The sequence below is a fragment of the Gymnoscopelus microlampas genome (assembly GCF_963454915.1).
Source record: "Gymnoscopelus microlampas genome assembly, chromosome: 3".
Classification (NCBI taxonomy): Eukaryota; Metazoa; Chordata; class Actinopteri; order Myctophiformes; family Myctophidae; genus Gymnoscopelus; species Gymnoscopelus microlampas.
Window position 1 is genome coordinate 11782825 of NC_139940.1, and position 14147 is coordinate 11796971.

General features: G+C 42.6%; 1 protein-coding gene across 2 annotated transcripts in view; it reads right to left on the bottom strand.

Moving 5' to 3' along the window:
- Nucleotides 1-14147, bottom strand: part of grik5 (glutamate receptor, ionotropic, kainate 5) — a gene marked incomplete at its 3' end in the record, with an annotated part of 104079 nt that overhangs the window by 6899 nt on the left and 83033 nt on the right. For both annotated transcript variants that reach the window (XM_084053281.1, XM_084053280.1), the window contains exons 14-17: nucleotides 13223-13408; nucleotides 10379-10544; nucleotides 4502-4727; nucleotides 1197-1325 (exon numbers count right to left, since the gene is read on the bottom strand). In XM_084053281.1, coding sequence (XP_083909407.1) covers nucleotides 1197-1325; nucleotides 4502-4727; nucleotides 10379-10544; nucleotides 13223-13408 — 707 coding nt within the window. The remainder of the gene's footprint in view (nucleotides 1-1196; nucleotides 1326-4501; nucleotides 4728-10378; nucleotides 10545-13222; nucleotides 13409-14147) is intronic.

Sequence of the window (14147 nt, forward strand, 5' to 3'; positions counted from 1 at the left end):
CGTTCGCTTTTATACGCCTTTGAAAATAGGATGTCTCTGCCAAAAATACATAGTAAAAAAAAAGTACACAGGAGCCGAGATGCAGCCTTTTTAAGTAATAAGTTAACCAAGAAGTGAATGGAGCAGCAAATCTTCGGACCACGATATCTTGGGTTCTGAACATTTTTCTCCAAAAAGTCGTCATAGAAGTCGTTCTTGGCAGCCAGGGCGTTATGACCAGGGGTGCACATAACTTTTTAGGTCTGGTACGCAGAAGAGCACCTGGACATGTGACTTGGTGCGCATGGCGCCCGTCCCGTTTTGTCAACGGGGGGGGGGGGGGGTGGGTCAGCCCGGACAGTTTTGTCAACGGGGGGGGGGGGGGGGGGGGGGGGTTCAGCACGGTGCCCACCGGACAGTTTTGTCAACGCTCTGCTTCTAAATTCCGCCGATTTTCGCCGTTTCTTTTCTTTTTCTCGCGCTGTTAGATAAAGCCCCCAACCTTGGGGCTTTATCTAACAGCGCGAGAAAAAAAAAAGAAACGGCGAAAATCGGCTATAAGCTCTGCTGCTGCGCTGATTTTATCCGCCAGATTGGGACGTTAATTCACGGCATATTTTGCACCATTACGGTGCGTTCATCATTGGTGACGAGTGCCTCGAACAGCCGCTGCTGGCTGCGTGCACGCAGCGAGGCAATGCGAGGGAGAAGTTACTACTTGATGCGAGGCGATGCGAGGCGACGCGAGTCATATCTCTACCCCTGTGCCTAATGGTAATGGCTGTACATGGGGCCGACGGGTGCTTTAGAGTGATTGTGTGAGTGTGGCTTCAGGAACTAAATTCCTAGCCTCGATCTCTAGGCTTTTATTTTTTAGTTTTGCTAAAAAATAAAAACTTGGAAATTCCTGTCCCAGCTGTTGGTGCGCAAAAGCGCCTCGCGTCGCCTGATGTGGTGCGCATTTTTTATTTTGGGTGCGCATGCGCACCTGCGCACCAGTTATGTGCACCCCTGGTTATGACGATGTCTCGTCATAAGTCGTTCTTGGCAGTGAGAGAGTTAAGAGATTGAATCAAACATGCATTTCCTTTTGGGAAATGTAGACTGTCTCATTATGTTAATTAAGTAAAAAGAAAACATGATTAAACCTGGCGTCCCTATTTTGTCCAAAATGGAGAGAATGGAGGGAAAACGGGAGAGAAAAAAGGCTCACTGACCCTTGGCCCGGTGGTCCTCCTCTTTGCCGCACTGTCCCCCCTCCCACCACCTCCTCTTCAGGATCTCTATTCTGTTGTTCTCCTGCAGCTGGAGGATGGCCAGCGTGATCTCATCTCTGAATGGAGAGCCTGGACACACAGGACGGGACAGACATTACATTACATTACATTACATTACATTACATTACATTTCATTACATTACATTACATTACATTACATTACACAGGCTGGTGAACGGAGACACTTCTGTCCAAGTGGCCTTACCCACGTAAACCACTTAAAGCAGGGGTCTTCAAAAGGGGGTCCGGGACCCCTAGGGGGTCCTCAGAGCTAGTGCAGGGGGTCCGCCAAATCTTTGGGTGATATGATTTTTTTTTTTTTTTTTTTTACCATAACCACTGGAACCCTAGCGTCCCTTTTCTGAGGAGAACTTTAGCCAAAAATAGCAGATCTACAAGCTCACAACGCCTCACACTTTATACAATATAGAGGGGGTCCCAGCTTCATCTCTCTCTCAGCTAATCTCTTTGCCTATAATAGCCGATCTAAAAAAACATATTTTAGTGAAAAAAACATGCTTACTACAGCACAATGAGGTCCTCTCCTCCATGGTAAGTGGGAAATGGGAGGGGCTTCAAAATCTAATGGTCATATGACCACACAGGTGTTGTGGTCAGGTGATAAGGGGGGTGTCTCACTTTTCCCTGTGTCTCACATTACCTCACTCTCCCCTAGTAGTCAACAGTACAGCCAATGCTGGCACACCTAGATCTAACACATCCATTAGACATTTTATTTTATTGCTTCCATCCTTCAGTAGTTTTATTTTTATGATCAACACTTTATTTGAGTTTTACCTTTAGCAGAACAAGTAATAAAACAAATACACAAATAAACATGTAATAAGTAAATATGTAAATATATTCAAAGAAAATCTGAGTAAGAAAATGTACACCATAAGAATTAAAAACACAAACAACAATAGTATACAAATATACATTATATATGAGAGCACAAAAATAATACAAAATAAAAAATATATATTAAAAGAAACAGTTTTCACGACTAATAATGCAGCATCATCTACCATATCATATGTACAGTATATAAAAAATAATAATAGCCTTCAGTAGTTTTCAACGAATAAAATCAGCCTACGGTTCCGTGCCCCGTTAAACGCCTAGTTAATGCTTCGTGGTCAAAAGTATTGTGCAACATGGCGCTCGACAAAAATAACCCCCCACCATTTGATCAGTTGCAACAAGAATAATAATATCTGTGTCTGTGTGAACCACTTACACCCTCCGTATTATACTTAGTAAAACACCAAATCTCGTCGCCCGGGGCTCAGGCTCACGACCCATTGTGAGCCTGTAGATCGGCTATTTTTGGCGAATGTTCCCGAACAGAGTCGGGATGCTAGGGTTCAAGTGGTTAACCCTACATGTAAAGATGAATAGATGGAGGAGACGAGCGAGGGAGAGCAGACCCCCGTCAAAGCGTCCTTTAATCCAATAAGACCGGGAACGCATCTGTGTCATTTTAAGATTTCTTTGGCTATTCAAAAATAGCACATAGGCTACACATTGTAACAATTTTTGAAAAAGAAATCGTGAAAATGTGTTCAAATCTTTGAATATATATATTTTTAAAGCAAACATTTGCAACTCAAATCTTTGGAACAAAATATTTGACAAATGTTCGCTTAAAAAAATAAATACATTCAAAGATTTGCACATATTTTCAGGATAAAAAAAAAACTCGGTGCCGTGCTATGAGCTTGCTATGCGCTTGTATATCTGCTATTTCCGATTAGCCAAAGAAATCTAAAATGACAGAGATGCGGTCCCGGTCTTAATGGGTTAAGCGAAGTCCTCGAGACAAGATGGAAAAGGAGAGAGCGTACAGATGAAGATGACGTTGAGGGTGAAGTCAGAGCAGGAGAGGAACGCCACCGGACGAGGAAGGGGGGAAAACAGCAGAGAGAGAGAGAGAGAGAGAGAGAGAGAGAGAGAGAGAGAGAGAGAGAGAGAGAGAGAGAGAGAGAGAGAGAGAGAGAGAGAGACAGACAGAGACAGAGAGAGAAAGAGAAAGAAAGAAAGAAACACAGACAGAGTGGGAGATTGCACAGCATCAAGATGAGTGTGAGTGATGTCATTAGTAGAAAAAGGGCGAGAGAGGATTAGGGAGAGATCAAGACTGAGATTAATGGCCAAAGCTGCCGTATTATAGCAACATTGATTGGAGCAGTGGCTCTCAAAGTTGGGTCCCGGGGACCACCGGGGGTCCTTGAGGTGGTTCCAGGGGTCCCCCGGGAAAAATTGGTTAGTATAGCATCACAATCAGTTTAACCACTTGAACTCTATTTTTATACTTGTGTACTAATTTCAGAATAGCGGTTCGGCGCATTGACACATTGTGACACGTTGTGAGCTTGTAGATCGGCTATTTTCAAGAAATCGTAAATGATTATGAGAAATTATGATTTTAAATTCTTAACCCAAATTTCTTATGGGAGTCCCTGGCACAAAATCTTTTCAGGCGGGTGTTCCGCGGCCAAATACATACTGTATCAATTTGGGGGTCGTTCTCCACAAGCTCACAAACGTGTCGCGGTGCAACGTGTAACATATCGTCTCTGTCGGGTGGAAATGTCCAAAACTGTAACTTTTCAGGATTCTAATTCAAAAGTAGCGAAACGTGTCGCTTCACGCCGCCTGTGGATCTGTCACTTCTGATGCTTTTGTGAGACGCTGTAGTGCGATCAAGTAGGGCATTAATTTAACCCGTTAAGACCTGGGACGCATCTGTGTTATTTTTTGATTTGAGCTAAAAAAGCATTATTTTTACACTTTGGCTATTCAAAAATAGCAGATCTACAAGCTCATAGCGCGGCACCGAGTGCCGCGCTATGAGCTTGTATATCTGCTATTTTTGAAAAATCGTGAAAATGTGTGCAAATCTTTAAATATTTTTATTTTTAAAGCGAACATTTGTAACTCAAATCTTTGCCTCTGGGGGGTCCCTGGAACAAAATATTTTGAGATGGGGGTCCGCGGCCAAATACATATATATTTTGTGGTCCTTGACATGAAAAAGTTTGAGAACCACTGACATAGTAACATAGTTTAAAAGGATTTAGAAGGCATTTTGTAGAATCGGAACCTCAGGCCTTAATTGGTTATGAAAAAACACAAGAAGTTAGAATAAGGAGATAAGAGGTTTCTGCCAGACAACAGCGATATATATAATAATATGTTTTCATCTTATGCCCCTTCACCTCCCTCGCCCCCCCCTTCCTCACCCAGAGGCATGCCGATGCCGTAGCCCTTGGTGTCCAGCAGGCCTCCTATCTGGGTCAGGTTGCAGTTGAGGCCGCGGTAGTACTCGTTCATGGTGCTCTCCATCAGGAAGGCGTACTTGGAGTTGACGACGCGGGCGATGCCCTCCTCCGTGCTCTTCACAAACACACTGGGCTGCTTGGAGTGCATGTAGTTCCACATGCGCTGGTACGTCTGGTAGCGCGAGTTCTATAGGAGACAGGGAGGAGAGGAGAGGAGGGTCAGGTATTATCATGAATTGTTTTCACTTGTTGATTTTGTACCTCTGTCTGTCTGCACTGTTGTTGTTTGTCCAATTGTTTGATGTTGAATGTTTAATGGACAGTAGAAACCAGTGGTGGAAAAAAGTACTCACATGTTTTACTTAAGTAAAAGTATCAATACTGCGATGTAGAAATATTCTGTTACAAGTAAAAGTCCGGTAATAAAAATGTACTTGAGTAAACGTACAAAAGTATTGGTATCAAAATGTACTTAAAGTACCAAAAGTAAAAGTACTAAAATGTTTCAAAATAGCAGATCTACAAGCTCACAACGCGTCGCATCGCGACACGTTGTGAGCTTGTAGATCTGCTATTTTCAAATAGCTATATGTATAAAATAGGGCTAAAGTGGTTAATGTATGTTTTATAATGTAATAATTTATATCTGCAAAGTAACTAGTAAGTAAAGTTCTCAAATAATTGTAGTGGTGTAAAAGTACAATATTTCCCTTTGAGATGTAGTGGAGTAGAAGTAAAAGTATAGAAGGAAATACTCCAGTAAAGTAAAAAAAATACCTCAAAATTGTACTTAAGTACAGTACTTGAGTAAATGTATTTAGGTACTTTACACCACTGGTACAGGAGAAAGGAGAAGAGAGGAGACATAAAGTGAAAAGGTAGAAGTACTACATTGGAGAACATTTTAGGTCATGTCCATAGATTTCCTTTCTCGTTCTCTTTTCGGCCCAAAGATGAGACCGGGGAAAAAGAACAGAGAGATAAAAGGAATGAGAAAGAGCGAGAATTAGAGAGAGCAGAGAGAGACAGAGGCAGCAGAAAGGTCATTGGAAGAAAAAGAAACCACATTAGAATAGAGAACTGACTGAGAAGAGAATGTGTGGATGTGGCTGAGAGGAGAGAAGGTCGAGGAAAAAAAAAAACTAAGCAGGAGATGAAAAGGAGAGATAAAAAAACAGAGAACAAAGAAAAAGGTGAATGGAGGAGAGCGGAGCGAGAGGAGAGAGAGGAGAGAGAGAGAGAGGCGGGTTATGTGAGGGGAATGGATCAACTCTTGAAAAAGATGCAGGTACAGCAGGACAAACAGCCGTATCATCAGAAGGAATAAACTGGTAATGCTGCAAAAGATCCGCTGTATTTTTTTATTGCTGTCAACATTTCAATCACTCAGTGATCTACACAAGTAAGACGCGCGAACGCTGGAAGCGAACGCAGCTCGAAAATATTGTGTATTTACGGACTGTGTGTGTGTGTGTGTGTGTGTGTGTGTGTGTGTGTGTGTGTGTGTGTGTGTGTGTGTGTGTGTGTGTGTGTGTGTGTGTGTGTGTGTGTTGACTGCACTCTGGTGCCGCTCTGTTGGTTGCACACAGGCAGTGCAGTGCACACATACTGCACACAGACAGACAGAGACACGGCCACGGTTACATGGACCATCATGTATTCATTCAGAATGAATTCATTCCGAATGAACTCATTCTGAATAGAGGAATCTGATCCACTCACCTGTTTACATGGGACCTGAATAAAAGTATTCCTCGTTTACATGACCAAAGCATTCATTCAGAATATAACTTTTGACATGCGCAAAGTGTTTCCCGCCTACGCCCGGGCATGGACCAGGGGCCACTACCCGGAGCAGAGCTTCCCCTGGTGGGCATGGGAGGAGGCAATAGCCCCCTTGTGCCTCCGCGGCGGAGGTCTATTGGTCTTACCAGGCAGCGTTGTATGCGGTGCAAGCCTGTGTTCCTTTGTCATCGCCGTTTTAATGCAAAAGTAGCAGATCTACAAGTTCAGACCAGTTTCTTTTTTTGTATTGGTACCAGACACGGTAAAACGTAGGCTAGCCGATAGTATTTGTCACATTTCTCATGTAGGTACCGTACAATGATGTCATCGCGCATTCGCACATGGTCATTATAATAATAAATAATAATACTTAAACACCGGACCGCTCATGGTCATTATAATAATAAATGGAGAGAGAGAGAGAGAGAGAGAGAGAGAGAGAGAGAGAGAGAGAGAGAGAGAGAGAGAGAGAGAGAGAGAGAGAGAGCGCAAGCAACACTACAGTCTATGAAACAAGGCACGCTCATTTATGGCAAAAGTACAAAAGTATTGGCATCAAAATATACTTAAGTAGAAAATAAGCTACTCATTATGCCGAGTGTCACGTTTTCTTGTATTATTATGAAAAAGCTTTGAAACATGCTGTAACTCATTCACTGTGACGAAAACCCTCTTTCTGCGCCGCGTAGCGCGCGGTGCGCACACGGGGTCTGTTCATAAAGGTAGGCTATAATATAACGGGTCTTTCGCCCTAAAACACAATCGCCCCGGGTCAAAATCCAGCCACCATGGAGCAGCCGTGGATGGCCCGCTCAACGACCGTTCCGGCTGCCCATGTAGGCTAATGAATTGATGAAGACTCATCTGTTTTCGCTGCAGTTGCGCCCTAATAATGTTGTTTTCATTTATTTTTGTTCACGTATGCTATTAAAATAATGCAGCTATTGCAGTATTGGGCCTTAACATGCGATTAAAATGTATATGTATTTTGTCCCTCATATATAAAATAAATAAAAATAATAAAATAAAATCTGATTTAAAATTGAAACTTGCATGCTGATCAATGTGTTTCTGTGCTTACGTGTGGACAGGGATTTCTTTTTTTTAATCTTTGTCATGTGGCCAGGGATTCTTTTTAAAAACTGTGGACTAAAATACCTGTTTAGAAAAAGATACATAAGTGTAGCCTAGGCCAGCAATCCTCGGAGCGTCCGTTCTCCTGGACAAGTCTGGGCTTAACCATTACAGGCTTATTAAATGACGCTATTAGAATCATTAATTTTATCCCGCAGGAGCGAGCGCTTCTCAGCACCAACCGTGGCCGAATTAGAGATTTGATAGGTAATTTTTGGACAATTCTGACAGCCCTACTAAGCACGGACATGCGCAAAGGAATACATGTATTCCAAACAGACAGGAGCGTTTGGAATAAAGTGTTTACATGGTCAATTCCGATTGATTTAACCCGATTCAAACGGTCTATACCACCCCTCCTATTCCGAATGAAAATGCATTCGGGTCAGACTGGAATGGAATATTCTATTCCAATTGGGGTGTTTATATGAGCAAATCTATTCGGAATGAATTCATCCATTCATTCATTCCGAATAGAAGTGTATTCATTCCGAATACAACTGTCCATGTAACCGTTGAGAGCAGAGTTTCATAGTATGCTCCACTTGGGCGGAGTTTGCCGCGCCTCCTTCCGCGTTCGCAATCAGGACTTGTCAGTGGTGGAAAAAATACTCAATTGCTTTACTTGAGTAAAAGTACCAATACTGCAATGTAGTACTAAGTAGGCCAACTAAGTACTCCGTTACAAGTAAAAGTCCGGAATTCAACATTTACTTGAGTAAAAGTGCAAAAGTATTGGCATCAAAATGTGCTTAAAGTATCAAAAGTAAAAGTACTAAAATATTTGAAAATAGCAGATCTACAAGCTCACAACGCGTCGCGATGCGACGCGTTGTGACGCGTTGTGAGCTTGTAGATCGATATATGTCTATTTTGGGGGGTTATTGACACAAGAAGGTTTTGTAGAATCTCTTTTGTCTTAATCTTACTGTTTAGGCAATTATTTTGGGGCCCACTTGCAATATTCTCACGGCCCACCAGTGGGCCCCGGGGCCACAGGTTGAGTTCCACTGCATTACAGAATGTGTGAAACGAGACAAATGCAGAGACAGAGAGTGTGCAGTGATATGCATGTCAGTGAGAGGCCTGTGTAAACTAACAGTGTAAGCAAACAGACGCTCAAATTCACCTTATGGCATGACAAGATATAACACACACACACACACACACACACACACACACACACACACACACACACACACACACACACACACACACACACACACACACACACACACACACACACACACACACACACACACACACGCATGCGCACAGCACACACACATATCGCACACTTGACAAACACAGATGCCGACATGGATGCCTGAAGCGCTGATGTAAGCAAACACAGGCAGTCAGCCACTTAACACAAAGCTCTAACAGCCGTAAAGACAACAACAGAGGCATAGCAAACACACACACACACACACACACACACACACACACACACACACACACACACACACACACACACACACACACACACACACACACACACACACATAAACACACTCGCGTGTGCAAATGTACGCGCACACAGATTGAAGCCAAAACCACAGAAAAACACTGTGAACACATGTCGCTATATGACGCTGAAACTGGCACTTGTCCAACATCTATCAGGCACCCACACACACACACACACACACACACACACACACACACACACACACACACACACACACACACACACACACGTCAGGCAGATAAACTATTCTTATATAACCAGAGGTAAGAGTCGCTAGCCTCACCGCATTGCCTTATGGGTCGCCACTGTTATTGAACCCTACTGGCTCATCTGCCAGTGAGGAGCCCCCACCATCGTCTATTTGAGAATAGACGATCTACAAGCTCACAACACGCTCACAACGCTCACAACACGCTCACAACACGCTCACAACGCGTCGCGCCACCAATCATAAACCGCCACCAATCATAAAATGACTCGTCTTAGTTCCACTGGATCTCCTCTCCACTGGTCCCTCCCTAACATTTTCATCTGTTTTTTGTTTGTTGACGATATTGCTTATATATTCATAGGTTTAGTCATCATAGCTTAGTTTTTATTTAGATTTTATTTAGATTTCACCAGTGAAAAAAGTAGTCGACGAATATTTTTCGTCATAGTTTTAGTCGACGAAATTAAAGCGGCACCATGTAGCCATGAATAAAATACAATTTTGTCCAATCTGTACGCTAGAGCAGGGGTTCTCAAACATTTTTGGCTCAGGACACCCCTGTAAATAATGTTTTCATCCATGGCACCCCTGAATTAAATTGTTACTTTGTAGCACCTTACATTTATGTCATAGTACGGTACGTAAATATCTAAATAATTCCCCCCAAACGACTGCATGTCACAAGGAAAACTTGAGAGAATATCTGTTTCCATTATGACAGATTGAAAATAACTTTATACTTGACGGTTAACCACTTGAACCGCAGTATCCCTATTTTGGGGGGAACATTCACCAAAAATAGCCGATCTACAAGCTCACATCGTGTCGCAACGCGACACGTTGTGAGCTTGTAGATCGGCTATTTTTGGCAAAGATATTTGGTGTAGATTGAAAAAGAACACGGCAAGTACAGTGCAAGTAATAAGTTAAACTGAAGTGATATTGATAAATTCCAAATATTATGAAAGTATCCTGTGGCACCCCTGGACTTGCATCACGGCACCCTAGGTCATGTCCTGTATATTGTCTCCCTGCTCTTCTATTGAGACGTTTAGATCGTGTCAAAGGTCATGTCTCACCGGGACACAGGATCTGACACGAAAGATTCAATTCATCCCCTGAGCAAGCAGGCAGGCTCTATCAGCTCAATGGTAAAACATGTCAGCACGTGCGCAGGAAAGCGGGTTCAGAGGGTGGAAGAGGAAAGTTACATAGTGCAGCTGTAACACAGCCGTACCATAAAGAAGGTCATGGTGCTTCCTCCGTGGATGGTGCCATACTGAATGTTGGTCTGGTCCGCCAGGTCGTCTGGAGACTCGATGGGAACCTCCATCCTCTGAACGGTCAGGAAGGCCGCCAGGTTGGCCGTGTAGGAGGAGATGATGATCAGGGTGAACGCCCACCTATAGAGGGACAGAACCACGTCTTAAGAAACAGTCTGCACTCAGAACAGAAATCCTTTGGGTTAAATGTTATTTACCACAGCAGCAGTTAAAATAATTTAACCAAAATCTTCTCTCTTAACACATTGACAGCCAGAATTATTTCAGATTTTTTGCAGTTTTGTGCCAGAGATTTTTCATTGGAAAAAAAAAAGTACTCAGGAGCCGAGATACAAAATTTTAAAGTTTTAAGTTAACAAGGAAGTGGATGAGAGTAAAGATCTTCGAAAATTCATATCTCCTTGGTCTTTGGGTCAAATAAAAAAAAACAAGGAAGTTTGAAAATGTTTGAAAATAGCAGATCTACAAGCTCACAACGCGTCGCATCGCGACAAGGAAGAAGATCTCGTCTAGCAAGACAGAAGTCTTGCTAGACGAGATCGAAATCTCGAGATCGAAATCTCGAGATCGAAATCTCGTCTAGCGAGACTTTTTTGGTTGCATAGTGTTCTGTCACTATGAAAGTCAGATCTCACCAAAAAAACAACCAAAAAAAGCTATTCAAATACGCGATCTAACGCCAGGCCTATTGGCGCACGTTTTAAGCTGTGGCGGACCCGGGATGGAGTTATGACATTTTTCTACTGTACCATTCATCCTAAGATATCATAACATCATAGAAAAGGTAAGAAAACCTTAGTCCAAAATTCTCCTTTAAGGGGGGCCCATGGCACAACATATTTTCAGCCTATCAATTTGGGGGGCCTTGACATGAAAATGTTTGAGAACCACTGTCCTATCTTATCAAAGAAGGACTGGGTACCCCCCCCCCCCCCCCCCCCCCCGCCTCCACCACCCCCACCTCACACACGTACACGTACACGTACATCTGGATCAGTGGTTCTTAAAGTGGGGTCCAGGGACTCTCAGGGTTCTTTGCGAGGGGTTCTAAATGGACCCTTACAAGTCTGTAACTCTGACAGTAGACAAATGGAACCAAATGGACCCATTTGCATACTGTCAGAGTTAAGGGGTGTCCTTGAAAAGTAAAAGTTTGAGAACCACTGATCTGGATAATGGTGACAGTCACAATAGTCCAGCAGTTAGGCTATGTTCACATTGACATCCCAAATCAAATGTTTTGGCCTATCCAGATTGGAATCAGATTGGCTTTGATCAAGTCTGAACAGCAAAAAAAAAATGCAGGTTTGAAATGCAACACAAATGTGATTTCTAAAGAAGTGAAGCCTGATTTATACTTTGTTGAACGGCAAATCTAACGGTGTCACCAAATCTACAAGCACACGTGTCGCTAATTAATTGGACTGGCTATTTTTGGCAAGCATCTCCATAGTAACTGAAAGGCCACATGCTTGATGCCTGCACCAGCCAATCAATGCATAACCTGTACCCAGTCATTCATTGTTAATAAAAAAATAAAAAAAAGCAAACGCTGAACATCTAAAACGGATGAGAAAGTGGAGCAGGTTAAAACTGGTGGTTGCTTATGCATATATCTGCATGTCCTTGAATGTCATTTATTCAAGACTGTCTTATTACCTGTGACGAACACGTCTCAGCTCTATGGTTGCTATCATTGTTGCTGTCGGGTAGAAACCTTGTATGTCCAAAACCCTTATTTTTCAGGAAATGTTCAAAACAACCATGTGTTCCAATGGATCCAGTGCAGTTATTATTTAGTCACAAGCTCCTGTTAATACTTTTCATTGGTTAAATATTTATAAAACCCACAGACAGACTTATAACCACTTCCACTTTAACCCATTGATACCTGGAACGCATCTGTGTCACTTTAGATGTCTTTGTGCCGCGCTATGAGGTTGTATATCTGCTATTTTTGAAAAATTGTGAAATTTTTTTTTAAATATTTTTTTCAGAAAAACTGTTAGGATTTTGAAAATGTTTAGAAGCAGCCTCAGGTCTTAATGGGTTAAAACAAAAATAAAGAATGGCATAAATATCTTTAGGTACTTTTGTGTGACACTATTGTACGATGAAGTAGGGCACTAATTTACGGGGAAAAAAACATAAAAAGTTGCAATATGGAGAAAAGAGGTCTATGCCTGACAGCGATGATATAAAATGGAAGTGTGCACACTGTAAATGTCACAGAAATATCTTTATAAAAGCAAGTGGTGGGCGTCAATCAGTGAAGGAGGACAGAATCATGTTACAGCTATTAACACATGTAATTATACTTCACTGACTCTTAACCTGACAGTGGAGTTATCTAAATATGCACACATATTTATATCCTTCATTGTACACACACACACACACACGCGCGCACGCACATGCGCACCCACACACACACACACACACACACACACACACACACACACACACACACACACACACACACACACACACACACACACACACACACACACACACACACACACACACACACACACACACACACACACACACACACACACACACACACGTGTTTGTATTACTATACTTGTGAGGACACTTTCTCTAGTGAGGACCAGGACCTGTCCTCACGATGTCTATTTCTCAAATTCTACTATACTTGTGGGGACATTTGTCCCTCACAAGTAAAGTAAACACACATACAAGTACACACACACACACACACACACACACACACACACACACACACACACACACACACACACACACACACACACACACACACACACACACACACTCACCACACCCCGCTAACGCATCGTGTGGACAGGGCTCTGGGCATGATCTCGGAGCCCTGTTGCATGAAGCCTCCTACTGGGAACCACAGGCTGTTGCCCAGTGTGTACTGGTTCTCCAGCATGTCCCTGCCTGCGTGGCCCTGTCCCCGCAGACATGGGTGGGGGTTGTACCACTCGTATGGACTCAACCTGCAGAGGAGAAGAGAAGGTATAAAGTCAATCAGCAGATTTCACCCCTTTTGTACTGCATGGCTATAAAGTAAGAACCCTCATCATTCTTAAACACTTAACCCCTTGAGACCTGAAGCCGATTCTACATGTCTCCTAAATCTCAACAGTTTTCTGAAAAACGTATGTTTCTATATCAGTGGTGCTCAATCTTTTTCATGTCAAGGACCCCCAAAATTATATGTATTTGGCCGCGGACCCATCAAAATATTTTGTTCCAGGGACCCCCAGAAGCAAAGATTTGAGTTAAAAATGTTTGCTTTAAAAATATATATATTCAAAGATTTGCACACATTTTCACGATTTTTCAAAAATAGCAGATCTACAAGCTCATAGCGCGGCACTCGGTGCCGCGCTATGAGCTTGTATATCTGCTATTTTTGAATAGCCAAAGTGTAAAATAATGCTTTTTAGCTCAAATCTAAAAATGACACAGTTCCAGGTCTTAATGGGTTAAACCAGGGGTCTTCAACCTTTTCAGGCCAAGGACCCCCTAACTGAGAGAGAGATGAAGCAGGGACCCCCACTATATATTACATCAAATTGTGTTGCAGATTACAAGCTTTTCATAGATGTTGTTGGATTCATGTTAATGTGTATTTTCAGACATTTAACGACTTCATGTCAATACAATACTTTCACTCTGTACTTGGTCTGCTCTTTTTCCCCCTCTTTGCCGAAAATAGCCGATCTACAAGCT